The 27,618-nt window shown below is 44.2% G+C and overlaps 1 protein-coding gene across 10 annotated transcripts in view; it reads left to right on the forward strand.

Annotated features, from left to right (window-relative positions):
- ACSL6 (acyl-CoA synthetase long chain family member 6) overlaps positions 1-27,618 on the forward strand; it is a 60,035-nt gene that overhangs the window by 26,767 nt on the left and 5,650 nt on the right. For 5 of the 10 annotated variants that reach the window (XM_070234428.1, XM_070234425.1, XM_005599446.4 and 2 more), the window contains 11 exons: positions 6,028-6,101; positions 7,630-7,707; positions 9,158-9,292; positions 9,680-9,814; positions 10,881-10,976; positions 11,982-12,054; positions 14,119-14,207; positions 14,942-15,058; positions 18,039-18,182; positions 19,171-19,272; positions 20,184-20,255. In XM_070234428.1, coding sequence (XP_070090529.1) covers positions 6,028-6,101; positions 7,630-7,707; positions 9,158-9,292; positions 9,680-9,814; positions 10,881-10,976; positions 11,982-12,054; positions 14,119-14,207; positions 14,942-15,058; positions 18,039-18,182; positions 19,171-19,272; positions 20,184-20,255 — 1,115 coding nt within the window. Of the gene's footprint in view, positions 1-6,027; positions 6,102-7,629; positions 7,708-7,764; positions 7,843-9,157; positions 9,293-9,679; positions 9,815-10,880; positions 10,977-11,981; positions 12,055-14,118; positions 14,208-14,941; positions 15,059-18,038; positions 18,183-19,170; positions 19,273-20,183; positions 20,256-27,618 lie in introns of all 10 variants that reach the window. The other 5 variants (XM_070234421.1, XM_070234426.1, XM_005599447.4 and 2 more) reach the window with 1 other exon arrangement.

A 27,618-nucleotide genomic window follows, 5' to 3' on the forward strand; every position in this document is an offset into this window, starting at 1 on the left:
GAGCCCCTGGTCAAGCCAAGAAGGCCCAGGAGTAGGTGAAAACTTGGAGTTTAGCTGTACTCAGGGATGGCTAATGGGCGGGTGTATGATTGGCTATTCATTTCACAATAACTATTAGCTAAACTGGAAACTGAACCTCACCCAAAAAAAGATAATTTAGGGGTGTAACATAGTCCAATTTGGCCCCATGAATGACAGTTAAGATGTTCCCTATGAGTTCATGTACCTTATCTTCCCAGAGGAGAAAATACAGTGGTTTTTTAAAACATATCCTGTTCAGTCTATGTGTTTTTAGTATTCTTTTTCTAATTTATGTAGATTCATTCATTTAGCTCATTTATTGAGCATCCACTATGCATCAGACCTAGTGTTGGGGGCTGAGGACACAGGGATGGACGAGACACAGCCCTACCCTTGTGAGCTCACAGCTCATGTCATCAGGCATTTCAATACAATGCAGTCACTGCCTCGAGGGTCTGCATCCCAGGATGCATGCAGTACTTGGCCACCTAGAGGTCAGAACAGCAGGGAAGAAAGGGTTCCCAGAGGAAGTCGATCGAAGCAGAGTCCCGAAGGATCAGCAGCTGAAGGAAAAGAGGGGGAAGGACATTCTCCACAGAGGGAACAGCATGTGCAGAGGACTGGTGGCAGAAACGAAAATGTCACTTTGAGGCAGAGTTGAGTGAGGAAAAGAGAGGTCTGGGAGCAGGGCCTGGGAACACTGGTGGGAGGAGAATGATAGGGGTAAGAGTTTCAAATGGAGGCTGAGCAGGAGCAGCCAGAGAGGCTAGAGAAGAATAGAATCTGTCAGCATTGTCTAGTGACTAAGTTGTACCCATAGCATGCTGCCACAAAACGCCTGCTGGTGCTCTTGGCAAAGGCTAATCATGGGCTGGGGACTGGAAACAGAAGCTGATTGTGGTGGACTGAGGAGTGAATGGGAGGTGAGGATGTCAGTTCAGCAAGTGTGAACAATTCTTTCAAGAAGTTTGGCCATGACACCAAAAGGCATGCTCCATAGTGTTTATAGCAACAGTATTTGAATAGTCAGAGTCTGGAAATAACTCAAATACCCGTCAGCAATAGAATGATATGCCTACAAGTATTATACCTCAATGTTGTGTGAAAGAAACTAGGCACAAAAGATTGTACAATTTCTTTAATGTAAAATGACAAAACACAACAAACTATTCTATGGTTTTGGAAGTCAGGATAACGGGGCTCTGGAATGCTGGTGATGTTCTATTTCTTGATCTGGGTGCTGGTGGCACAGGTAAGTTCAATTTGAAAAACAATCTATTGAGCTGTACACTTATGTGGACACTTTTCCATATGTATGTTATGCTGCAAGAAAAAGTTTACTTAAAAAAAATCAGCTGTGTAGGAATGACAGGGAGCAAGGGTGGCAGCTGGTGGAAGCCATGGGGTTGAGGGAGGGTGGGGTTTTTGTTGTTTTCCTGGAGATACTTGAAAGTGTATTTCTTATAGTTGAGAAGGAGCCACTAGGGATAGAGGAGAGGGAGGTGATGCTCAGCAGAGCAAGGGGGAAGAAGGGAGAAAGAGAGGATTCTGGGAGGCCAAGAAGATGTGGGGAGCCCTCCTCTGTGGAGTAGGAGTCAGGGGTCCTGGCCTGAGGGTGAGAGGAGTCATGAACAGATCAGAGTCGAAAGGGGCACAGTGTGAAAGTTTTGTGAAGAGAACCCTTCTGGACTGGAGGCCGTGAGCCTCAGGGGCCACATTGTGGGAGGGGTGGAAAAGATGGGCAGCTGGGTTGGCTTGGTGGCATTATCAGACTAGGGTGTTCTAGAGGAAGCCTGGGAGCTGAAGCACTTGGCAGGAGAGAGTGGCTAAAGTGAGGGACACCAGAGTCCAGCCTGGGAGGGAGAGATGAGAGGAAAGATAGGTTGGGGAGGATCACATGTCTGGAGTTCTATGAAAGGGTCTCAGCATGAGGGAGCTGGCCGGGTCAGTTCTTAGCGGTGGCAGTAGGGGTAGGAGTCTGAGGAGGATGTGGAGGCCACTGGAATGGGGCATCTTTTCTATTCCAATTGAGGGTGCCCAGGAAAGCCCAGTCATCTGCAGTCATTTAGCTGAGCATGTACATGCCCATCAGCCCTACAGCTAGGGCTGCTTAGAGGCAGGCTCTCTGGAGAAAATACTCACCTTGACCTATTCATTTTGCACCGTTCGGTTCAAGACTTTTGTGATCACAGGCATAAAACTATCTCCACACTCCTGCTGGATGGTTTTAGGAGAATTTCTTAACCTTTCTTAAGCCTCAGTTTCCTTAGATATTAAATGAATACATCTAATACCTGTATCATAGGGTTGTTTCAAGAAATAACTGAACTACCGTGTATGAAATACCTAGCACAGTGCCCACACTAGTGGGTGTTCAGTGATTGGCTGCTACTATAGTTATTATCTGTATTCCTACTGGCCCTCAAGTCTGATTTGTAAAAAATTGGTAGATATGAGATTGATGAACGTAAGACTCAATCCTAAAGAATGTTTAGAAGCCTCTAGCAGAGAGACGAACACTGTGTTTGCCTTGTAAAATTTCCAGAGCACTTATGTCACCCATATCTTTTGTAACCCACCTTTGACTGTGTGAAAGTGGAGACAAGCAGCCAGAAGAGCCCCCAGCCAGAGGGCCCAGCACTGCTCCCAACCTGGACTCCTGCCCCTGCGAGAGAGACCTGGAGCTTAGCTTCACCCCACAGCTGCTCTCACTTGGAGTGCATGTCCATCTAGGGCAGATCTTCACTGATCTGCACATACCTTTCTGCTATCAGCCGTGGGTGGGCCGCCCAGGAACCCCAGCTGAAGTCAAAATGCCATTTGCAAAACCTGAAACTAAGAGAGTTATTGCTGTCCGCAGCTGGAGAGAAGTGAAATGCAAGGATGGCCAACTTATGCTTAGAAGGTGGGAAATGGACAGTAGGTCTCATACTGCTAAGATGTTGGGGCCTGGGTGGCATCACCTCCCACTGATGTGGCACCAGAAAAGGAGAGAACCAGAGGAAACGTTGATTTTGCAACTTTATGCATAGGTCTAGCTAAGAATGCTTTGCCTTTTCCCCCATGTGAGCAACTTGGAATATTTTCCATATCATGTGTAAAAGAATTTCTGCCAGAGGTATGTAGTTGTCCTGAATCAGAGACACAAGCACAGCTTTTCCAAAGGCTCACCTCTGACCTCCCAACTTAGACCTTGCAGTCTTCTCCCAGGATTTGTTGTCAACATTCACTTCTCCTTTATCCTTTGGGACCGCATCTAGACATGACTTGAGGAAATAATTTGAACATTTCTGGGAATATTTAAAAATTCTATAACTCAGAAGTTTATAAAATTTTGTTCATATACACAAGAAAACATTTGTTTCTAAAAGGTATAAACTTTTCTCGTCATGTTGGAGAGGAAGAGGGCTTGTCTAAGTAAGCAGAATTGAATAACTACTACCAATGTATGTGTTCGGGCCTGAACTCAGTGGAGGCTTTAGATACTTTTCATGAATGAAGACAACTTTTTCATCAATGAATACAACCCTGAGGTTGTATTAGGCATAAGCAAGTCAGCCAATCTCGCAAATCTAAAGCTCTGTAGCGCAGGACCATATTTTGTGACAGTTCTGATTTCATATTTAGTATTTTGGGGATGTCCCTTAGAAAATTCCAAAACTTGAGAATCCACAGGTGAAAATTTCCAGGTGACACTGTCCAATAGTTTCTGGGCACAGGGACTCAGGGCAATTTCTTAATATGGGCCTGGGTTTGAGGAAAGATGCTGGGATGAAAGAAGGACCAGCAGAGGTAACACAGATCCCATGGATCTTATTGTTTTCAAAAGGAAGATATTTTAACGTCTACCTATTACAAAATGTGACTTTAAAAATCCTGTAACCTTCTGTGTCCCCCAAAGTCATCTATGTGATTTGCAATACAGATGTAAGTGCCAGAGCACCTGTTGAAACCCCGCCCACCACACATCTTGGTTAGACAGAGATGGGGCCATTACTGATGCTCTATGTCTCTGACAAATGGGTTACCAGTAAGTTGAGCAAACAGGCCTCATGGGATATAATCATGAGAGTAATTTTATTTTTGTCTCCATCTGTTCCTTTAAACTTGCTTAGTGGGGGTAGTTCTTTTTCTGCCCCAGGATAAAAACATAGGCATCTCATGCCTTTTCTGGTCACTCTCAGGTAATAAAAACCTCCATGGTCATTGTAAGTCACAAACACGGTCTTAATTCAGAGTTGCAAGTGTCAGTCCAAAATGAGTCAGTCCACTTCATTGTGCCTTCTCCCGTGCCCAGCTCGGCTGGCTGCAGGCTTGGTGGGGAAGGTGTGGTCTGCCTTTTCTGTTTTCGCTGGTGTTTCTCCTCCTCCTCTAGCTGCTAATGAAGGTTTCTGCCCTCTCCCAACAGGTGGAAGTTGGGAGGGAAAATAAGAAAGTGGGAAAGGGAAGTTGGGAGATAATTTGGGGCAAACGTTTAAAACTCACTCTTTAGACACTTTCAGGAATTTTCTTGACATAGGCTGAGCGCTTCCTTTGGTTTTCTGTTCTCTAATCCACTTCAGCTTCTGCCTCTGCTGTGCATTTTATTGCTTCCCCGTAATAGGGGGGTGGTGTGGGGAGGGGGCGGGACGTCCCTTTGCCCCGGCAAACTGGCCTTGTGGACAAGACTCCTTTTTAACTCACCATTCCCACCACCACTCCCTCAGACTGATGTGCCTTGTGCAGACTCCATATCCAGTTCCTGGGATTTATTATTTTTTGGCAGCTGAAGCCTTCTTTACCTTTCTCATTGGGTCCCTCAGCTTTAGGGAACACAGTCAGTGTCTGAAGCAATCCCATTTGGGTCTAGATTAGTTTGGGTTTCAGGTTGGGGTTGGGAGAGAGGCCTTCTCATTCCTCCCCTTTGATGGGCTGTAGAAATTGGTGTAGCTCTCTCTAAAGAGATCCTTCTCACAAATTCTCAATCTCTCTCTCTCTCTGTCTTATTGAGGTGAAATTCACATGGCATAAAATTAACCATTTTAAAGTGAATAATTCAGTGGAATTTAGTACAATACTCTCTTAATCTCCTCTCACTTAGCCCTTTTATTGCCTCTTTCTGGGTGAGGGTTGCAAAGTTAACATATTGGTTTATTTGATGTTTCCTGGGTAAATTCTGCATAGTGGTCTGGCCTCTCACTTTTGGTGTTTCACAGCTATTGTATCTGCTGCCTCAGCGGAAACTTAAAATTAACATCTTTTCTACATGAATTATATCCTTAGACCATATAGATGCCCTATGAGGTGGGTATCATCGTCCCTGTTTTATAGGTAAGGAAATAGAGAGGAGAAATGGCTTGCCCATGTTATGCTAGCTGTGAGAGGCACGGTCAGGATTTGAGCCCAGTCAGATCTGCCCAGCAGCAGCAGCAGGGTTGTGTCCACCCTGACATGGAATAGTGGCCGAGCTGGCCTCCCTTTCCACCCGGCCTCTGAGTTGTCCTGGCAGCCCCAGGCTTCCTCACAAGCAGCAGTGAAAGGTAGTGCCTGGACATCTGTGTCCCATCTCTGCTGATGAGCAGGCAGGAGGGGCTGCTTCAACCCTCTGTACCTCCAGCCTGGCCTGAGCCTGGGGCCTTCCCAGGTTCCAGATGCAGCAAAGAAGTCCTCTGCCAGCAGAGTTGGCTACTAGATTCTGGAGACTAGACCTGCTCAGGCCCAGAGAACAGCATAGGGCACTGGGTGTATGTGAGGACCCAAGAGCCTGTGCTCCCTGAGGGAGGCAGGAGAGGGTAAGGGGCAGGCCACAGGTAGCCAACGCCTCAGGCCTTGAGGCACCCCACCTGTGCAGCTGTGTTACCTGCCATCTGGTCCCAAGATGGTGGGCTTTGAATGTCTACAGGATGAAGGTCCAGCCAGAGCTCGGCTGGAGAGCCCTGGGTGTTTGGGACTGCCGACTCGGGCAGTGTTCTCAAGGAGTGGCGCTTGAGCTTCCAACTAATTTGCCTTCTTGCTTTCTCTTTTCAGGGAACCCCAAAGGTGCAATGCTCACCCATGGGAACGTGGTGGCTGACTTCTCAGGCTTTCTGAAAGTGACAGAGGTGAATAAAGTAGACTCGCTAATGCGGGTGTCTCTTGAGGACACCCTCAAGCCTCAGAGGCTTTTTGTGTTTGTTTTCCTGATATAATCTGAACTGCCTTTCACAAGCAGGAGTTTCTGTTCTCATTAGAGCAACCCCTTTCTTGCAGACACTTTTAACTGCAAACACTGAAATGATCTATACCTGAAAAATATTCAGTTTATTTCTAAGTGCTAAGATCCCAGGAAAAAAAACCATTTTTTTTCATTTTTAACTTCAAAAATTGAGATACCTGTGGTTTTGTGTGTACCTTTATTTAGAAAGTAATCCCTAATAACTTACTTGTTTTTCAAGTAGGTCAGGGTTTAATTCAGTCGTTTTGTGTTTAAGGACTACTAGAGTCTGGGAAACAGCGGCAACTGCTAATTTCTAAGGCTGTACTTAAAAAGGTAAATCAAAAATCAGAAAAGCCTGATATCTCGGCCTGAAAAAAGCATGTTAGCATTTTATAACCAGCTAGGAAAGAAGGACCTTTTCCCACAAGTGGTGAGTATCCGAATGTCCTACAGTTTCCTTAAGGAGAAAGGAATGTATCTTTTCATATAAGTTAGGCTTTTTCTTTGCTGTGGAGAGATCACTATCCACATTCGTGCCAGATGGTGTTATGGAGCATATGCCCCAAACAGTTATATATTTTGGTCAAAAAAGGTGAAAGAGGTGAAAGACTGCTGGTGAGCCCAGGTCAGGAGCCGTGAGCCAGGTCCCCAGGGCTTGTCCAAACACATCCAAAAGCCAGCCCAGGAGAATGAAGGCCTCTGCAAAAAGGCAGAGAGCAGGGAAGTCCAGCAAAGGAGAGCTCCCAAAGGCACGTCCTGTCCTGTCCTTGAGCCCAGGCCTTGTGCAGGTCCCCCTGGCTGTCGCAGCCCCTGCCCTGAGGTCAGTCCCATCTGTGAGAAGAGGGCTAGGGTGCACAGCAGGCCTGCCTCTCAGCCATGGCTCGTGAGGCCTGGTTCAGCTGTCTGGGGCCTGACCTTGCCCCCAACTCTGTCCCCGGCTCGTATCTTAGCCACAGTTGGTGTAGATTTAGGGTTCTCTGGGCCCGTTTCTCTGAAAGAAGGACTAGGAAGTGCTGACAAGCCGAGACCCTCTGAATCCCAGCCGACTGCCTGCAGTGAGGCGCAGGCCCTCCCCAGAGGAGACTCGCTGCGGAGCTGGGCTCTGCTGGTTTGTGTGTGCTTCATTTGGCTCTTTGCTTCTGCAGATAACCTAGACCCACTGGCGCTGCGACCTAACACTCCGCTTCCTACGCTGCCTGTCTCTCTGTCTCTCTTTTCTTCCTGCACCTTCTTCCTCTCACTCTTTCTCTCTCATTTTTTTCTCTCTCTCATCTCACCTCTCTCTCTGTCTCCCTCCCCCCTTCCCCAGTTCCCTACCCCCTCTTCCTGTTTGCCCCTCCAGGACCATTTTCTCTTTATTGTTTTATGACTCTCTTGTCGTCTTCCTGTCAGTGTTTTCTTTCCTTTCTGTCTCCCATGCCCGGCACCTGCAGAAAGTGATCTTTCCGAGACAGGACGATGTGCTCATCTCCTTCCTGCCTCTGGCTCACATGTTTGAGAGAGTAATCCAGGTAAGACGCCCGCCCTACTGACCGGGCCTTGCCTGGGCTCCTTCTGTTCTCTTACAGAGTCAGTGGGCTCCCACTCGTGCGGATGTGCACGTTTCCTATTTGCCTTTAGCACACATGTTTGAGCGAATGGTGCAGGTAAGGCCCTGGCTCCAGGGAGGCACAGTCTGTGCCCAGAACCCAGAACCCCAGCAGGCTGTCACTTGTCACTGGTGGTGTGAAGTAGCACTAAACTGCCCTGTCCTCAGAAGGTACCTTAGGGGTCAGAGGACCTTGGCCACCCCACCTGTCCCTCTCGAGAGCATTGCTCCAGGGAAGACCCCAGGCCAGCCCTGTCTTACCTGTGGACACACCTCAGCTGAGAGACACCCCAGCTGATGCATCTACTCAGAGCATCACAACTTTGCAGAAGTGCTCTACCGTTCTAGCTCTCGGCTGTGTGGCTCTATATATGGCCAAATGCTTATATTCCATAACTTCCATAACTCACCAATTCCTAACAAAGAAAACAAGATGCTAAAGTTGGGCAATCAGACAGTCATGGCCCCTCAGGCTGTCAATGGGACTAGCATTATGAATGGCCCTGAGACAGGCCTTATGGGATTGCAGAGGCGACGCGGGCGGGGTCCACATGAGGTTCTGAGGACAAAGAATTCTCCATGTATGTCACTCAAGGAATCAACCTGTGAATAAACTGTGTCTTCTAAGCCTCTCCCATTTTGCCTTGGGGGAGATCTGGTATAATAGGGCATGCTTTCCAGCTTTCCAGACCTGGATTAGAATGCCAGCAATTACTGTGAACTGGTTTTGTGACTGGGCAAGTCCCTTTACCTCTCCGACCTTTGCGTTCCTCACCTATAAAATGGATATTAGAAATACTGGCTCTCCTATAGGGTTGCTATGAGCATTAAAGAAAGGAGGATTATATTAAGCCTCTGGCATACTCTTAGTCCCTTTAGCAACCAGCCAGGTCCCCCTTAGCCTCCCACAGCCAACATTAGCAGCATCTCCTGTACTCATGGGTACCACAAACCCTTCAGAGTTGGTGAGGTGTTCCTGGGGAAATCCGCAGACGCTCTGAGAGCTGGAGCAGACCCATTGATAGGATGTAGTATGGCTCAGAGAGCTAAGGCCCCTGTCCAGAGTTTAGGAGTGAACATGAAGGGGCAGGCACCAGTGAGACTGGCTGCTCTGGCATCTCCCAGAGGCTCAGCATTCCACTCTGTCTCCTGCTGCTTCTCTCTGTGCCTGAGTGGAACTTAGTAGGGAGGTGGGGAGGTGGCAGGGAGTTTGTCACCTCAGATAGCATTCTTCAATGTCCCATGGCAGCAGCCAGAGCTGGGTTAAGGGGTCATGGGCGCCCTCCATGTAGGGCAGAACTTTAGACAGCTCTGGACTGTAGCCAAGACTGACCAGCCTGAGGGACTCCTCCCTTCCTGTCCTTTTCCTCCAGTCTGTTGTCTACTGCCACGGAGGGCGCGTCGGCTTCTTCCAGGGAGACATCCGTCTCCTCTCGGATGATATGAAGGCTCTTTGCCCCACCATCTTCCCTGTGGTCCCACGACTGCTGAACCGGATGTATGACAAGGTGAGCCCTCCAGGGAGTCTCTGCCCAGGCTGAAAAGCTGCTTATCTGCTGTATGGACAGGGTCTGGAACCCCATGCAGGCTTTCCACACCTCCACCCTCAGGTTCTAGAAGTTGCCTCTTCTCTTGAATGCCCTAACTCTCATCCTTGCTATTCTCCAAAACCCTGGTTGTGGTTGGGGAGATTTTTTCAGGAATTGCTATCCCCACAACATGCCCAGACCTTGGTAGCATTAACCTTTAGCTGGATGTCACACATTCAGTGACCTCCTACAGGGGTGAAATAGAGCATGGCTTCTCTGCTGGCCAGTCTGGGCCTTCTTCCTGGGGGGTGTGTCTAGAGGTGGCACATGCAGCCCCAACAGCTGTTTCCAACTTCTGTTCCCTAGATCTTCTGCCAAGCAGACACACCAGTAAAGCGTTGGTTCCTGGAGTTTGCAGCAAAGCGTAAACAGGCTGAGGTCCAGAGTGGAATCATCAGGAATGACAGTATCTGGGATGAATTATTCTTTAATAAGATTCAGGTAAGAAAATGAACAAGTGATTGTAGAGTGACACCCAAGTGTCCAATGGTTGACCTTACAGAAGAATTAAAGAAGTTCATCCCAGTGGCCTGTAATCTTATAAAATAATAAAACTCATTTGCTAATGAAATCAAAGCTTAAGCTACCATTGAAATCTAAAAGGGCTCATTTCTGTTCTTTAGAGATGTGTTATATTTGCCAAAAGGCAACCAGCAAGAAGGGCTCCTGAAAAGTAGGTTGCTTGACCTCCACAGGCATCAGAGCAACTCTGCCCTTCATGGGTCACGTCCACCAAGGGGGCTTGAAGATTCTCTTGCCCCTCCCTGTAGCCCTGGCCATGGTGGTTTTCCAGCAGCTCTAGGTTCTAGCCAGATGACCAAGAATCTTCCTTTCCCTTTGTGTTTCCTATCCCTTCAACCTCTCCCAAACCAGGCCAGTCATAAGTTACTCATTTGTGTCTCCCCACTAGAGTTTTCAAGCTATGCATTACTCAAGGAATTTGTAGTTAATTAGTAGCATTACTCATTTTTTTCTTACTATTCTATTTTTAGATATGAAAATTAATATTTAAAATCTCTTGGCTCAACTTAGAAAGACAAAGCGTTTAAAGAATTCTTTGTCCTCTGCAGTGCATAGTAAATAGAGCATTGTATTGATTTATAAATGAAAAAAGCCTATGCCATTGAGACGGAAGTGGGAAGAAATTGTCTTAAGTATTTGTTTTGGATGCTAGCAAATGATGGGAGAGGGAGGGAATGGCTATGTATTTTAAGGAAGAGAGAATGAGAATTACAGAATACCATACAGGTTAGTGGCACTTATCTCAAAATACATAAAAGAATTGACGATATCATGGGTTGAGTTGCAAAGCTGATTGGACTGATTCATTTGGAAGGAGAAGGGACTTCCTCAGCTCATGTGTTATACAGCCTCAAGCCTTCTCTCTGATCCCTATCCTATGGTCCAGGTAGGGGACAGTTGTTGAAGGTTGAACAGATGAGGCCCAGATGGGCTAGACGCCACTCTGGCAGCACAAACATTGGCAGGTTCTTCTCTCTTCCCACAGGCCAGTCTTGGTGGGTGTGTGCGGATGATTGTTACTGGAGCAGCCCCCGCATCACCAACAGTCTTGGGATTCCTCCGGGCGGCTCTGGGGTGCCAGGTATTGCCATTATGTGTCCTTCCCTGGGAGCAATGGGATGTGTGTTAGGGCAGGAAACCCACTATACTGTCTACTGAACGGAAAAAGATCCTGGGAGCAAGCTTTTAGTGGAATAAAAGCTCCCTCCTCTGAGGATGTAAGAAGCCTGAGTCAATGAATGCCAGGATGAACTTGTGACAGTCTTGAAAGCCCAGGTGTTTCCACTCTGCGAAAAAGGATCAGATAAACTATGTATGAATCATCAATGTGCTGGAGAACCTGTACCAAACCTGTAGCAGCATCTCTGCGTTCTCCAGCCTGCAAAATATCTCCCAACCCAGAAAAGGAGCACAAGGGAGGAGGATGAAAGTCCACTTGTGTGTTTTTATTTGATTCAATAGGTTTTGTTATCTCTAAAAAGCCCACTCCTTACATTTATCCATTCGATTAATATTTAAGTTCCTACATATGCGGGGTATAGTAACATAGTTGTGACTGATGGGTTTGAACTAAAGTAAGCACATCTATTTCATAAATGTACATGCTTAAATTTTTTTACTTTGGAAGCTCTGGGCTTCTTACACTGTCCTCCTGTTCTACACCAACATGGCCTGACCACTCCTAAAGGCAGACTCTCCTACATGGTGTATTCTTGCAAGCATATGGGGCTCTGGAGGGGAATATCTTTCAAAGACAAAATAAAACATATAGTAGATTTTAAAATATTTGTCTTTAATACATATTCTGCAAATGAAAAATAGTTAGTGGCTGAAAATAGGCCAGAAATCTTTACCCCAAACCACATAACCTTATCTAACTGTCTATGGTAAAAATAGCAAAGTAGCCACACCTGTGGTCTGTGTTCAGCTTCACCTGGAATTACCTACCTCCAGAGCACCTCCCCTCTCACCATCCCCAGCACGGAGCAGCCTGATGCTCAGTGGGAGGTTAGCTGCCTGAAAAAGGCAGCCCGTCAGCTGCAGGAGGGTGTGTGCCTGCATTGTGGTCTCCGTGTTTTGCTTGAAGGTTTATGAAGGTTATGGCCAAACTGAGTGCACAGCTGGATGTACGTTCACCACACCCGGGGACTGGACCTCAGGTAGGATGGACTGGAGATGAGGGAATGGTTCACAGGGCACTGCTGAGTTCAGGCAGCAGGCTCTAAAGCTTCCTCATGGAAAGTAAATTTACATGGGCACTTAGGAAAAAAGCAACAGAAATAGAAGAAAAACACTAATGGTGGTTATGGCATTATTCGTTGTGGCATTATGGATCTATTGTTCTCTTTGTTACATATTTTTGTATTTTCCTACTTTTTTGTATTTTTCTATTTCTTTTGTAGATAAATAGAAGTCATGTTTAAAAAAATAATAAAAAGTAGTAGATCACAAAATAAGGCTCCAGGTGGAAAAATGCTTATAATATCAGTAAAAATCAGTATATTGGATTTTATAGATCCTAATACCACATAGCCTTGCTTACAGTCATTTTAGAATGAAAGAAGCAGGCCATGAATTGAATATGATTTGGGAAGGAGAGGCAAGTTCATGGTGGCCAGAGCACTATTTCTTAAAGGGCCACTTCTGAGGCCCTTGGGGAACTGTGGTCTCCTGTGGTGTTAATGTCTAGAGGGCAGCAGCAATCTCAGGAAGGAGGGGCTCCTATCCATGTCCTCATTCTGAAGAGCCTCATCTTTCAGGGCAAGGAGGAAGCGGTGGGTAGCCCATGTACCATCTATCACCAAATTTAGACCAGACACTGGAATAATCTGAAAAACGTTCAGCAAAAGAATTCTTGAGGATACCCACTTCCTCTGTGAGCCTGGGGTCACTCTTCATGCTTAAGTTTGCTCAACTACCAACTGGAAAACTTGAGATGATGTGCATGCAAAAGAAATATGCTCAGTAATGCAATACTATTTTCAGAGTACCTTGAGGTAGTCAGCAGAAACACGATAGGTGCATGCTAAATTGAAATCATATTTTGCCAAGTCAAGTACAGAAGCCTTTTTTCCTGAGCTTTATTTCTTTAAACTCTAGCTGAATAAAGCCTATTTTGTAACATTCTTTGATCTCTCTACCACTCGCAAACCTACTACAAGGATTGTCTTTTGAGGTCTTATTTCACTAACTTTTTTCTTATCACCACCATTGTATTTACTGATCACGCTCACATGTTCCCTTCCTGTTGGACCCTTTCTTCCCTCTTACGTCATCTGAGTTCTCCTATGTAAGGCTTTTGAGGTTTTGCCTTTTTAATTAATCCCCTTACCATAAAAACTTTCAAGGGCTATTGAGTATTAGAGGATAGATATCTTTGTACCATACTGTAAAGGATTTGGCAGCCTCTCATTTAAAAGAGAACCAAAGAGTCACAGCCTCATTTTTCATTTACATGGTTGTTTTTTTCAGGACCTTGGCCAGCACCTAATTAAAAATCCTCTGCCTTGCCAGTTAATTCTGCAACAACCACAAAAAATTATTAGAAAATGACTTAGATATAATTTTGTGGTTGGAGTATATAAGACCAAGAAAAGTCTTATTTTTCAGGGACAAGTTACCTTGTCTTTGCTTTCCATTACTTTGTTGCTCAAAGTGTAGTGTGTGGACCAGAAGCCTCACCATCACCTGGGTGCCTGTAAGAAATGGAGAATCTCAGGCCTCATCCCAGACCTACTGAATCCGAATCTACATTTTAACTAGATTTGTAGATGATTGCCATGCACATTAAACAACTGTCTGGTGACTGGAGGAGAAGCGATGATGACTATATTGAATGATCCCAAACCAAGACGTGTGATCTGACCATGGGAAAAATGTTTTAATATGGGCATTATTGTAAAAAAAAAAATCCTGCCTGTATGGTTGGTGTGGGTATGAGCCCCACCATGGACCCTGTGCAGGTTAGTGCTGGGCCAGGTGTGCCTGGCTAGCTCTTAAGAATCAAATGTAAAACAAAGGCCCAGCAGAGGTTGGCCTCTCCTTTCCAGAATTTTGTTTCACTATCAGCACTGGCCTGTGACAAATGCCGATCTTAAAGCATATTGCTTTCCATTCATAATTCCCCAGTATGACCACTTGGGGCTTTTTACATGGCATGGAGCATCTTCATTGCTGAAATTGATCTGAACACTGACAAATACCATATTACTCTAATGTTCTAGGGCATGTCGGGGCGCCTCTGCCCTGCAATCATATCAAGCTCGTCGATATCGAAGAACTGAACTATTGGACCTGCAAAGGAGAGGGAGAGGTAAACTTACGCATTTAGCCATTCGTGTCTGTGATGCTACATGTAGTGAGTAAAAGAAAAAAAACATGAAAATGGAATTATTTTCCTTTTACCCTATGTGTAAAGTCACTTTAAATTACTGATTAATTTGAATTCAATTGAATTCAGCATTTCCTCTCCTGTTTATGAAGCAATCAACCCCCAAGGCTGGGACCGGGATGGTCTAAATGAAGATTTGGAATTCCTAAACTTTAAAAAAATCTCTTTTATTCCCCCTAACTGGCATGGCCTGCTGCTGTCTATCTGTCCCAGCAGAAACATGACCGTTTGCAAATAGGTCAGATAGTGTAGATAGAGCTGGCCTGTACTTGTTCATTCTGTGGGAGTGGATGGGAAAGCTGAGCTTGCTCATGAAGTAGGGGGCTCAAGCATCGCCAGTAGAACCAGCCAGCCATCAATATCTGATGAGACCCCATCTAGTCTCACAAAGCAGCAAATGCTGAAGGCCAGGGGGTTCCTGAGGAAGGAAAGATGGCAGAAGGAGGCCTGGGGTAGCCAGGGCAGAGGGAAAAGATGGAAAGGATGCTGCTTGAGAGAAGGCAGGAGACGGTTCCTGTCCTTTATTTCCATCACTGCAATTTCCACAGTGGATTTCCTGAGGGATTGCATACATTATTCTACACATGCCTGGTGACAGCCTCACATTAAGATTCATTATGCTGTGGGCTGAGAGAAAATGCTGTTTGTCCCTACAGATATGTGTGAAAGGACCAAATGTGTTCAAAGGTTATTTGAAAGATCCTGACAGGACAAAGGAGGCTCTGGACAGCGACGGCTGGCTTCACACTGGAGACATTGGGAAATGGCTGCCGGTGCGTATGTTTGGAACCATGGAGCACCAAACATTTTGGTGGTAGTAGGGTGTATAATCTGACTCACTCCTGAGGCAGGAGTCTTCTCTATATCTTCCCTGACAATTAGTTCAGAAACACCTCCAGGGATCTGGAGGTTCTTCTTTGCCACATTCTTGAAGCTTCATCCTCCGTGTTCCTGATGAAGGTGATAGGGATCTTTGTGGGAGGGTACAGCTGGAGTTTGAGACCCACTCTATTCTTGATGGTTTCCAGAAAGAGATCTGACAGTGCTGTGGAGTTTGATGGGTGGAGTAGAAGGAGCAGGGGGTTCGTAGATCTGGGAGATCTGAGAAAGGCAGGGCCTGGGAGCCCACGGACTCTGGCTTCCAGCTGAGAGGTGGCACTGAGCAGTGAGAAAAGCTTGGAGCTGAGCAGGAGGATGCGTGAGTTCCTCTGGCTCTGCCAGCAGTTGCTCTTGTGACCTTGAGCAAAGCCTCATCCCCTCTGGGTCTCCAGATTGACTCACTTGTAGAATAAGAGTGCAAGGCTATGTGGCATTCGTTGGCTCTGGCCCCCAACTTTTAGCCAAAACCAGTTATTGTGCCTCATTCTGTCATTTGTAAAATGGGGACCATAACATTGCTTACCTCTGTGGTTACTGTTGTGAGGAATATAATCTCATTTATTCCTCACAATAGTTAGCACAAAGCCTGGCCCAGAGGAGATGCTTAGGTGAAAGCTATGACCAGAAAAAGGCTCTGTCACTGAAACTGAGAGCCCTCCCCTGAAGCAGCCCACCCCAGGGACCTCTCCATGTCTCTGGGAAGTTGCTCAGGTTTTGAGTGGATGTTCTGAGATGATTTGTTTGTCGGGCATGTGAATGATGTCGAGCCCTCCAGGAGTCCTCTGGACTGGCGAGCTGATTTGCCCCTGCTTGAATCAGTGTGCTTCCCTTTGAGGACGCTCTTTCCTGCAGCAGACAATGATGTATCCCTGGTGTGTGCCCTGGGCCAAGGGCTCTGCTCAGGGGAGAGATGTGCCTTTCGACGGTTCCCAACCCAATGTGATGGGCATGAGCCGAGGGCCGCTGTTACCTGGAGAGAGGCAGAGGAGGACAGGCGGCTACTGGATCTGAGTCTCAGGATATGAGTCATGTTCTGAGGGGAGAGGAGAGAGTAGGAAAGAGAGTCAGGGCGGGAGTCATAGAACAGCACGTGCTAAGTGAGAGACAGTAGAGGTGTGAGGCAAGCAATTCCAACTGGGGGCCCACAGGTGTGGAGAAGGGAGGCTGGAGAAGCAGCAGGGCCCTGGATACCGGCAGAGGGTGGGTTGTCCCGTCAGCTAAGGAAGTTGAGGCTTCAGGGCCCCTCACTTGTATGGACTCCTTCTAAGGAACTTCCTTTTGTATTATTTTCCTTAAAGAGGGCCCTCAAAATGGGAAAAAAGTTAAAGCTCCACAAAACCTTGAATCTGCTGCTGATGCCCTGTAACTTGGATGAAACCACTCACCTTTCAGGGTGTTGTGAGAAGCAAGTACATTAATTCATGTGAAGCACACCTAGTGTAGTCCTTGAACTCAGAGCCCAAGAGAGCAGGCAGGCAGTCTTTGGGAGGCAATTTCTTTTAATTATTATTATTTTGAAATAGTATTAGATAGATCACAGAAAAGGTATAAGCTTCTGATCCAGAAAGACCTGATTCAAATCCTGGTTCCCCTCCCTCCTGGCTGTGTGGCTTTGGAGGAGTTACTAACCTCTCTGATTCTCACTTTTATCATCTATGAAATGGAGGTGATGATACCCAGCTTATGGGGTGCCATGAGGACCAAAGAAGCCAGTGCAGGGAAAGCATGTGATGTCCAGCCTGGGTTTTGAGCAAAATGGGGCCTGCTTGTTTTTCTCTTCTAGAGAAATTGTCCTGGTTCTGGTGGATCAAGCAGATGGGGCAGGAACAGAGTGGTTTTGATGGGAGGAGGCGGTGGATATGAGAGGCATTTATGACTGAGGACAGATGAGCCTGACTGCTGGAAGTCCCAGGAGAGGCAAACGGCAAGGCCATCTCCAGATTTGGGGCTCGGCGACTGGGACAGTCTTGAGGAGGACAGTGATGAGCTGCTTTGGGGGCATGTTGCATCCTGCAGGCCTGGTTTCTGAAGCATTCTGAGGATAATTAGGTTCTGGGTCTGGAGCTCAGTGAAGAGGTCTGGCTGGAAGCTCAGACAGATGTGGGAGTGGCCAGTGAAGAGGTAAATGGTGTTTATCTCAAGCAGCATTGTCAGAGGAGGTAAGAAAAGTGCAACATTCAAGGGTTGAGCCAAAGGAGAGAGACTCACCTAATCATCTCAGAAACTCAAATAGGTCAAGGGGAGTCAGGGAGGTAAGTGGAGGTCCTGGACGCCAGACTCACAAGCACTCACTGCCCAAGGGAGGGCCTGCCTGCTCTAGGGGTGAGGACTCCTAATGCCGTCTAGCTCATTACGTAGGCATCATGGGAAGCCTCTGCCAGAGCTGTGCTATCTGCTGGAGGATAGAGAGACCACTTTTTGGAGTGGTTACAATAGTTAAAGTGAGAGGCCTAAGCATGATTTAAGGAGCAAAACTGAAGATGCTGGTGAGAAAAGGGACAGCTGGAGCAAGGGCCTGGGCAAGAAGGGAGCCCTGATGGGAAAGTAGGTGGGCCTTCTGAGGAGGAGGACATCTGTTGCTGGGCACTAGGGTGGCAGGAGTGGGAGGGGGGTGTGGCTCGGGTCAATGCTGAGGGGAAAGCACAGTGGGTACTCAGGGCCCAGTAAAGCTTGGGAACCATTAACCTGTGGTACATGATGGCTCTCTCCAGCCACTCAGTGGCTTCATAAGAGCAGAGACAGCAGATGGAGGAGCAGATCCGGGGAAGTCTGCAGGGTAGGACAGGGCAGGAGTGAGGGGCTGTGGCACTAAGGAGTAGGGGTTCAGGCTTGGGAATGCTGTCTTTTTATGAAGCTGTTTGTCTAACTCCACAGGCAGGAACTCTTAAAATTATTGATCGGAAAAAGCACATATTTAAACTTGCTCAGGGAGAATATGTTGCACCCGAGAAGATTGAGAACATCTATATCCGGAGTGAGCCTGTGGCGCAAATCTATGTTCATGGGGACAGCTTAAAGGTGACTCCTCTATTCTTCAGCCCTCCCAAGCATACTAGGCCTGCTGAAAAATCTAGAGTTATCTTGGCATAATTTCCAAAGTATTTGATATTTGATTAAAGTGGTATACACTAATTTCCAATCAGACACCAGTATTCTCCTGCATATTAGATCATGAGAGAAAATTCCTTTTTTAAAGGAGAAATCTTAATTGCTTATAGTTTGGTAAATTGCAGTTAGGTAAATAAGTTGCTTGAAGTGGTAATAATGAACATTCCCACTGCTTTTAACTTATGCTCTACCTACTTCCAAGAGGAATTTTGAGGTAAGATGCAAGATTCAGGGTTTCTGCTGTTTTGATTTTAAACTATGCAAATGAACATGACAAATAAATGGATACAGTATTGCAAGTAATGGTATTGGTGATAATATAGTTTCTTAGGATTAAATTATTTGGAGAGAATTTATATTTATTTTTTCAACATCATTTAGATTTGAAGTCAGAAAGGTCACTGTGAATATATTCTATGCTGTCATTGGAATTATAATTAAATATTATTAAATTATTTTTGAAAAAATCCTTTAAAAAATTAAAATATAGTTCTTTGTGAATGAGGACCATAATGAAACAATTTCAAAATGGTCTGGAAATCCTGAGAAACATATGTGTTTTGGATCATAGAGTTGTTTGATTAGCATCCTAAAAAGGTACTTACGAGTGGCATGAGAATCAAAGGTACATATCGGTCTAACTTTACTGATTCTTAATCTCCTTAAGCTTATTCTTTATTACTTTTTAAAATATAGTTAGGGGAATATATCAGAAAATAAGCACTCAAGAATGTATGATACATTAATAGAATGTTTCATAACATATAAGCATATACTTATTTTTAGAAAAGGGTGGAGTCTGAGAATACCAAGAGATTATTTTTAATGCTGGACTACAAATAACCACTTTAAAGGATCTGTCATTCATGATTGTGTTTTTGTTTGATGGGAAATGCAGGCCTTTTTGGTGGGCATTGTTGTGCCCGACCCTGAAGTCATGCCGTCCTGGGCCCAGAAGAGAGGAATCGAAGGGACGTATGTAGAGCTCTGCACAAATAGGGTCAGTACCTTGGGGGTGTTCCCTAAAAACTCGCTGGGCCTTGTATGATACTGCATAATGAGAGGAGAGAAAAACAGTAGACCAGCGAAATTTGAACACGTAGAGGAATTTGTAACATTATTTTATAGATGGTGGGACTCCTAAACCAGAGCTTTGTCTTTTTCGTAATTGTTGAAGGAGCTTATATTTCTTCTTAGAATGTTTGATAAACTATTGAATTTTAGAGCCAGGAGACATAATAGAAAGCTTAGCCAGCCCTGTTGTTTTACAGCTTGGAGGCTAGTCCAGAGAAAGAGGTGGTTTGCCCAAGGCCACACAACAGGTTAGCAGCAGTGTCAGATGTGAGCACAGACCTTCTGACTCATTGACCATGCTCTTTACAAATGTGAAGTGGATTTTGTATCTACTGGACTTAGACAGTCTTTGAATTGAACAAGTAACACAATTTTTCCTGCTTAGAGCATTAGTTACTCGCACCTTCCAGAAACCTTCTCAGGGCACATGTAGGGTCCTCTGGAGGAGAATCTCTGTGCTCTGGCTCAACATCAGCTCCTTCCAATGGGTGGTCCATTCTCAGCAGCAGCCGTGGACCCTAGCACTCCCAGTGGACTTGGGCTCTTCTGAGGGTGACAGGACTCCTAGGACTCACCAGGCTGACCTGAGGCCCACTTAAAAAAATCGAGTGGTCCCTTAGCCTATTCATGGTCACTTCTTTAGCCATGGCCAACATGTACTTGCCTGATGAGAGGTAGTGATTGGCATGCTGCCAGGCAGTGTCAACCCCATTTGCGGGGCAGGAGGATGTGTTGGCACAATTGCCAGTTGCACTTTGCTCAAAACTCATTATTTCCTCTACTTCCATTTCAAAATGTGTTTTTGCCTTGTCATTTTGCCTCTATGGTTCATTGCAGGAGCTGAAGAAAGCCATTTTGGAAGATATGGTGAGCTTGGGAAAAGAAGGTGGACTCCATTCTTTTGAACAGGTAACTATTATCTTCCCATACTTGTTACAGCCCTTTTTGCAGTGATGAAAATTAAATTAACCCACAGTGACTCTGACCTAGATTCCCCATCCTCCGTGCTATGGCCCACAGGCAGGCTGTGTCTGCACAGACCCCTGAAGGCCTGTTCCAAGATGACTTTGCAACAGCCTGCATCCTGAACTAAAATAGGTCGTATGTCGAGTGAGACTGCACTCATTGTCCTCATAATCACAAGTGTTCATGAAGCTGAAATAGTACCCTAGCCATCACTAGTACATCATGTGTACATGGTCTGTATCCAAGCTGCCTGCAATACTCAAGACCAGAGTCCTGTCCTATTTTTATTTTTACGGGAACTGTCTTCTTGGGTGCAGAAGGCAAGCTGACTTGCTAGGACATGGGAAAGATTGGGCTCCTCGAGCCAGTGATCTGTCAGCCCAGCATGCCCTCTACAAAGAGGAGGAAACAAAGAATATGTTGGGAGAGGGGACACAGCAGTCCTCTAAGACTTTTATCTTTGCAAGGTTGGGGTTCTCATTGAAGTGAGTTTATAAGCATACTTGTTCCTACCTACATATGCTGTTTATACATCTTCTTTAGTCAAAAATTCAAAAAGAGGGGCTGGCCCTGTGATGTAGTGGTTAAGTTTAGCACAGTTTACTTCAGTGGCCCGGGTTTGTGGGTTTTGATCCCAGGCACAGACCTGCACCACTTGTAGCCATGCTATGGCAGCGAACCCCATATAAAGTGGAGGAAGGTTGGCACAGGTGTTAGCTCAAGGCTAGTCTTCCTCAGCAAAAAAAAAAAGAAAGAAAAAAATTCTTCAAGCGAAAAAAATACTGATTTTTCCAGTTTCCTTGTATGTATTTAATATAAAGGTTTTTGATAAAATTTTGTTTCTCCAGTAGGGTCCCCAGATACAATATTAGGGATCTGCAGGTTGATGAGAATTTTGAATTTTATATGTTCATTTTGATGATAACCTAAAAACATTTTAAACTAGTTTTAAATATAAATTTCTTGCAGCAATTAAAAAACATTTCTACAGATTAAGACTTTTCTTAAGTTTCAAACTGAAGAAATCTAAACATAGTTTCAGGGTCTGAGAAAGCTGTTTTTCTTTTGAAATAGATCTTTACATTAATCCAGTTTGAGAAACACTGCTTTACCCTCATCTGTCAGCATGTTTTAGGACAAAGAAGGCCTAGATAAATACATTCTTATTTCAAAAAATTATAAAGGCATTCTGAGGCATTCAGGCAGTTTATCGTTATGAAAGAAAGGTCAATTCTGGCATGATAATTATTTAAATTTCTGGATTTCCTGGAACTGACTTCATTGCCTTTCCATTAAGAGGAGCTGTGTGGGTCATATGTGATCATGTAGAGCAGGGGCCACAAACGGGTGGTTGGAGACCTGATCGATCTGGCTTACATGCTGGTCAGAATGGCTCGCAGTAAGGGTGCTGTGCTTGCATGGGCCTGGAGGCGCCATTGCCTAAGCCAGGAAGTTTCTTTGTGCATTCCCAAGGCCTGCACGCCCCCTGCTGGTGTTGGGATGCATAACCTGCAGTGCCCCACAGGGCATGTGGAGAAACAGACCATCTGATTCCTCTTCATGGAAAAGACTACCAACTCTTAAGATTATGCTTTCGGGGGCCAGCCCAGTGGCTTAGTGGTTGAGTTTGTACCCTCAGCTTTGGCAGCCCAGGGTTCACCGGTTTGGATCCCAGGCATGGACCTGCACACCGTTCATCAAGCCATGCTGTGGCAGCATCCCACATACCAAATAGAGACAGATTGGCAACAGATGTTAGCCCAGGGCACATCTGCCTCACCAAAAAAAAAAAGAAAGAAAGAAAGAAAAGGGACATAAGTTTCCAGTGTTAACCACTGCTCTAGTTAGAGCTTTTACTGAGAGGAAATGTGTTCTTGACTTTCCACATGCCTTAAGCAGAGTTTCTGCTCTAATAATCTGCCCTCACCATGGTAACCTCAAATACAGAGAAGTCATGTGGCATCCCAGAGGCCTGAGTTTTATTGCCAAGACTGTCACCTCTTCATTTTCTCTGTTCTCATTTTCCTCTTTATTAGTCTGTGGCATCCTCCCCATCACAGCCAGTGTGTGCCCTCAGCTGACCAGAGAGCAAAAACCAGTCCTCATGCATGGGGAGGGTGTGCTCCCAGCTGTGTTCCAAAGCTCAACATAAATTATTTGCATTAATCCATAATCCAATGTCAGCTTGTCCTTTCCCCTTTTCTTCAAAATTAAATAATCAATTAAGGCTTAACTCTAATTTTTAAAAAACCACACCCCCACAAATAGATCTCCAAGCCCAAGGCCTGAATCATTCAACAAAAGATTTAGGAGTTCAGACTTACTGGGCGGGGTTGATCTGAATGAAACTTTGTATTACAATTTGACGTAATTTAATTTCCAGAAACAGACAATTCCTAGAACTATTATTAGTTTGTAGAGATCTTTGGAAGATATATTTTAATGAGTAGATGGGAAGCATTTAAAATAACTGTGTCAATAATTAAAACACGTAAGTACCTGGGAAGTATTTGAACATACTTAACTGTGATTTAAATATTTTCTTGACATTTGTATGCCTCATTAATTTGCATAGGCAATACAAAGTAAACTTTGACACTTGATAGATTTTTTCACATTCTGACTAGTCAAGCCCTCAATAAAAATATTTTATTGTATTTCCTGTCATTGAAATGAATACTAACCAATTTGCTTTTAAAGCAGAAATGAATTGAGAATTTCCCTAATTAATTTAGATTTTTTTTTACTTTCTCTCTTCTGTCCTAAATTATTCATTCTGTTTATTATCTACAAGCAATATTGTGTGTCACAGTGTTTTATTGAGTAATACCATTGAAAAACTTAAAATACTATGTTACTTGAAAATTATGAAAAGTTCTGTGCTTTAATGAGTTGGCATAAATTGACACTTTTGAGGTATTTTATTCCAATACAATATTTAAATGTTACAGTATTTCTAAATTTAAAAAAAAACCCATAAAATAATTTTTTAGTGGCAAGAGTGTATTTTCTGGAAAGGAAGCTAACATTATGCATCTCCTTCCTTCTTCCCTCAACAAAAACCTTGCTTATTAACATTGGAAAACAAATTTCATGGTGTGTTGGGTATAAAGGGGGAACAAAGATTCTCATTCCTTTTTTTCACAATTTGACAGTTTGGTTTTATGAGAAAATATATGATTATTTCTAGAAAATGAAAATTGGTTTTATCATTGGTTCACTTCTGAAAAAAACTATGGGTTTGGGACCCACAGTTAAGGTCAGTTTTAGTTAAACATGTGGTTTAACCCATTTTTTTTCCACTTACTGACTAGACTTTTAGTCACTCCAGCAGTTTGTATAGGTATTTTCATGGAGGAATTTAAATAGACCCAAGGCTGTAGGTCAGACTGGAGCAGGGACTGGCAGCCCGGTGGCAGTGCCACTCTGATCTGCTCATCAATGGGCTGAAAGGTGAGCCAAGCGTCATATTGCTTGGCTTCCTGCAGGGCTGTATTTAACGATGTTTCCTCTCCTCAGGCAGAGGCTATTTTGTAGAGAGCCACACTGAACTACAGATGTCCCTGCCAGCCCTTTGGGTGTGCTGCAAGTAGCTGGGGATGTAGTCCTTTCTTCCTAAGATCATAATGTTTTCTTTCACGTTCTACTTACCATCTAAATAGCATTATGTAGCTCTTCCTATGAAATTCATCTTCCCTGTACTATATTGTTTTTAGCTTCTGCTTGTCACTGGTGGATTTTCAAAGGTGTTCACCCCAAGTCCCTGTACTGAACATAGACTCTTGTGGCAAGTAGATGATGTTCTCCACATGCTGTTAGGAACACAGATGAGCTGAAACCCAGGCTGCAAGACACTGTAGAAATTATATCTTGGCATTTGCATCTCCTTTTAAAAATCATATTATCAGTTTCATTTACAAAAGAAGGTGGATAGATGGTTTGTACTTACTAAAAGTCTTTATGTGATACTGTTTCTATCAGAAGAGAACTTTGTGAAAAAAAAAGTTAAGGCTATCAGCCTTGTCAGTTTTTCATTTTATGACAGTAAACATGAGTTGCTGAGTTAAATCTCTGTACCTGGGATTAAGTTTGATTTACACTGTGTTCATGTTCTTCAAGCTAACTAGTTTTGTTGTCAAATGGTGATTTCCAAGCTTGTTTAAGCAGCAGAACTTAAGTGACATCTTATATGAAAGTTGATCATGCGCAAAACATAAGAGCAGTGCCGCTCCTCTGGGTTTGGGGCTTGAGCCCGAGCCTCTCCTCCACCCCACCCTCCTTCCCCCATCAACCAACCCCCACACCTCTGCCTCTCCCCCACCTTATCCCACCCCTACCTATCCACACCCCACCTCTGCACTGTCTCCACCTCCACACCACCCCCAGCAGTGGTCTCTGCAGAACTCCTAGTTCTCAGTACACGAGGGTCTGAAAATGTCTCCCTTGGGACCTGTTTCGAGTGAATTTTGGAGTCCCTAGGATGGTTTATGTTTGATAAACACAAATTAGGAAAAAACTATATTCCAGGGGGTACAAAAAACGGCAGCCCTATTCCTTACCAAATCCTTGCTTCTTTGAATATCAAGAATACTGAGAGAGTTTTCAAACAAAACACTTTTTATAAGAACCTTAACTAATTTTGAAACATTTGATAATACCCCATTTTAGCTAAGATCCTCAGATTTCCAGCTATTTATATTAGATGTCCAAATAGAAATCCTTTCAATATGTGAACTAAAGTTGACATAGCTACCTATAATGCTAGCTCTAGTTTTAGCCTAAAATTCCCTCCTCCCCTCTCCCCCATATGAATCCTTTAAAATGCTTTTTTTTTTTTTTTTTTTGAGGAAGATTAGCCCTGAGCTAACATCTGCCACCAATCCTCCTCTTTTTGCTGAGGAAGCCTGGCCCTGAGCTAACATCTGTGGCCATCTTCCTCTATTTTATGTGTGGGACGCCTGCCACAGCATGGCTTGACAAGCGGTGCATAGGTCTGCACCCGGGATCTAAACTGGCAAACCCCGGGCTGCTGAAGCAGAACGTGTGAACTTAACCACTGCGCCAGCAGGCTGGCCCCTAAAATGCTATTCTTTTTATAGCAAAAGTGAATCCTTAATTGAACAAATTTCTAAGAGACAAAGATAAATCTGATTTATTAATGCTGTGCTCATTTGAAAACTTTCACGGTTTTAAATTACAAGCATAGGTTTTAAAATGCTAGAATTTGTTAGAATTGTTCTTAAAAGCTTGTTAAGAAGTTGGAAGTATAGCTGCTTTAGGGGTCTTCTTTGTCTGTTGAGTTTCGGATCTTAAAAATCAGTGAATGTAATGGAGAGTTTTCTGAGCAAAGAATTCTTTGCTATCTCAAAATACCTACCTGCCAGGACACTAGACTGTTAGCATCAGAGATTTTGAAAACAATCGTTGACATATTGAATTTTTGCAACTATTTGCATACATTGATTTTTTTCTAACTTTTTTTTATTGTGGTAAAATACATATAACATAAAATTTACCATCTTAACCATGTTTAAGTGTTCAGTTGAGTGGTATTAGATACATTTGTAATGTTGAACAACCATCACCACCATCCATCTCCATAACTCTGTCCATCTCCGTAACTCTCTTCATCTTGTACAACTGAAACTCTGTACCCATTAAACAATAACTCCCAATTTCTCCCCTCCCCCCAGCCTCTGGCAACCACCATTTTACTTTCTGTCTATGACTTGACTAAGTCTTGCATATAAGTGGAATCATACAGTATTTGTCTTTTTGTGAGTGGCTTATTTCACTTAGCATAATGTCCTCAAGGTTCATCCATGTTGTAGCATGTGTCAGAATTTCCTTCCTCTTTAAGGCTGAATAATATTCCGTTGTGTATATATATATATATATATATATATATATATATATATATATATACCACATTCTGTTTATCCATTCATCTGTCAATGGACATTTGAGTTACTTCCATGTTTTAGCTATTGTAAATAATGCTGCTGTAAACATGGGCAAATATCTATTTGAGATCCTGCTTTCAATTCTTTTGGGCATATACTCAGAAGTGGAATTGCTGGGTCATATGGTAATTCTACTTTTAGTCTTTTGAGGAACTGCTATACTGTTTTCCACAGTGGCTGCACCATTTTACATTCCCACCAACAGTGCACAAGGGTTCCAATTTCTCTTATATCCTTACCAACACTTGTTATTTTCTGGTTTTTGATTAATAGTCATCCTAATGGTTGTGAGGTAATACACACACTGATTTTTGAAATAAGTCATTTTCTGATTGTGTCCATTGATTTTATTGACAGTTCTCATATGACAGTAGCATCTGACACAGTGACCTCTCACTCTTGTTATCCTGGCTTTTGTAACCCATACTCCAGTTCCTTTCTGCTCCTCAAGTCACTCCTTCTGTGTCTCAAGCCCACGCTGCAGCTCTGTCCTGGATGAAACACTTGGGTGTTTCAGAAGCATTTCAAACTTAACATGAATACTTGGTCTTCCCACCTCCAAAGATCTTTCTGTTCCTTCTCCAGTTTTTCTGCTCAAGCAGAAAGCTTGTTAACTTATTGTCTCTTTTTCTTTACCATTTACCCAAACCAATTGTGAGTCCTGTCCTTTCTATCCCCAAAATCTATTTCCAGCTCCACAGCCAACTTTATAGCCCAAATCACCATCAATCTTGCATCTTGGCTAGTCTTCCAGCTTCGACTTTTACTCACTTCAATCCATTATTAACAGAGTAATCTGTCCAAAGAGCCATTCTCGTTCTGTCTCTCACTGCTTAAATTGTTTAAAGAATCATGTCCAAACTCCCTACCTTGGCATATTCATCCTTTATAATTTGGTCTATCTCTCCAGCCCCATCTCTTTCTTCTTCTTTTGTACCATATGGTTCAGCCTACACTTGTAATGCCCCAAATGTGCTTTGGCACATGTAGCCTCTGCCTAGAGCACCCGTTTCTCCTCAGGCCGTATAACAGCCACAGTCCCTTCCCCTTGCTATCTTCGTCTGGCTAAAGCCTGCTTATTCCTCAGAGTTCAACTGGGCATCCCTTTTCAATGAACCCTGCCCAAGACTGGGCTATGTGCTATCTCAGAAATGCATTCAGCTCTAACAGAAAACCTACAGTGTCTTAAACACGTTGGGTGTGTTTTGTGTTTTTTCTCACATGAGAATTCCAAAGATATGCAGTCCAAGGCAGGTACAGGTCCTCAAAGATGTAGGCTCTGCCTATCTTTCCACTCTCCATTCTTAGTATGTTAGCTTATCACCTACCTAATGATCACAAGG

Source organism: Equus caballus, chromosome 14, assembly GCF_041296265.1.
Source record: "Equus caballus isolate H_3958 breed thoroughbred chromosome 14, TB-T2T, whole genome shotgun sequence".
Classification (NCBI taxonomy): Eukaryota; Metazoa; Chordata; class Mammalia; order Perissodactyla; family Equidae; genus Equus; species Equus caballus.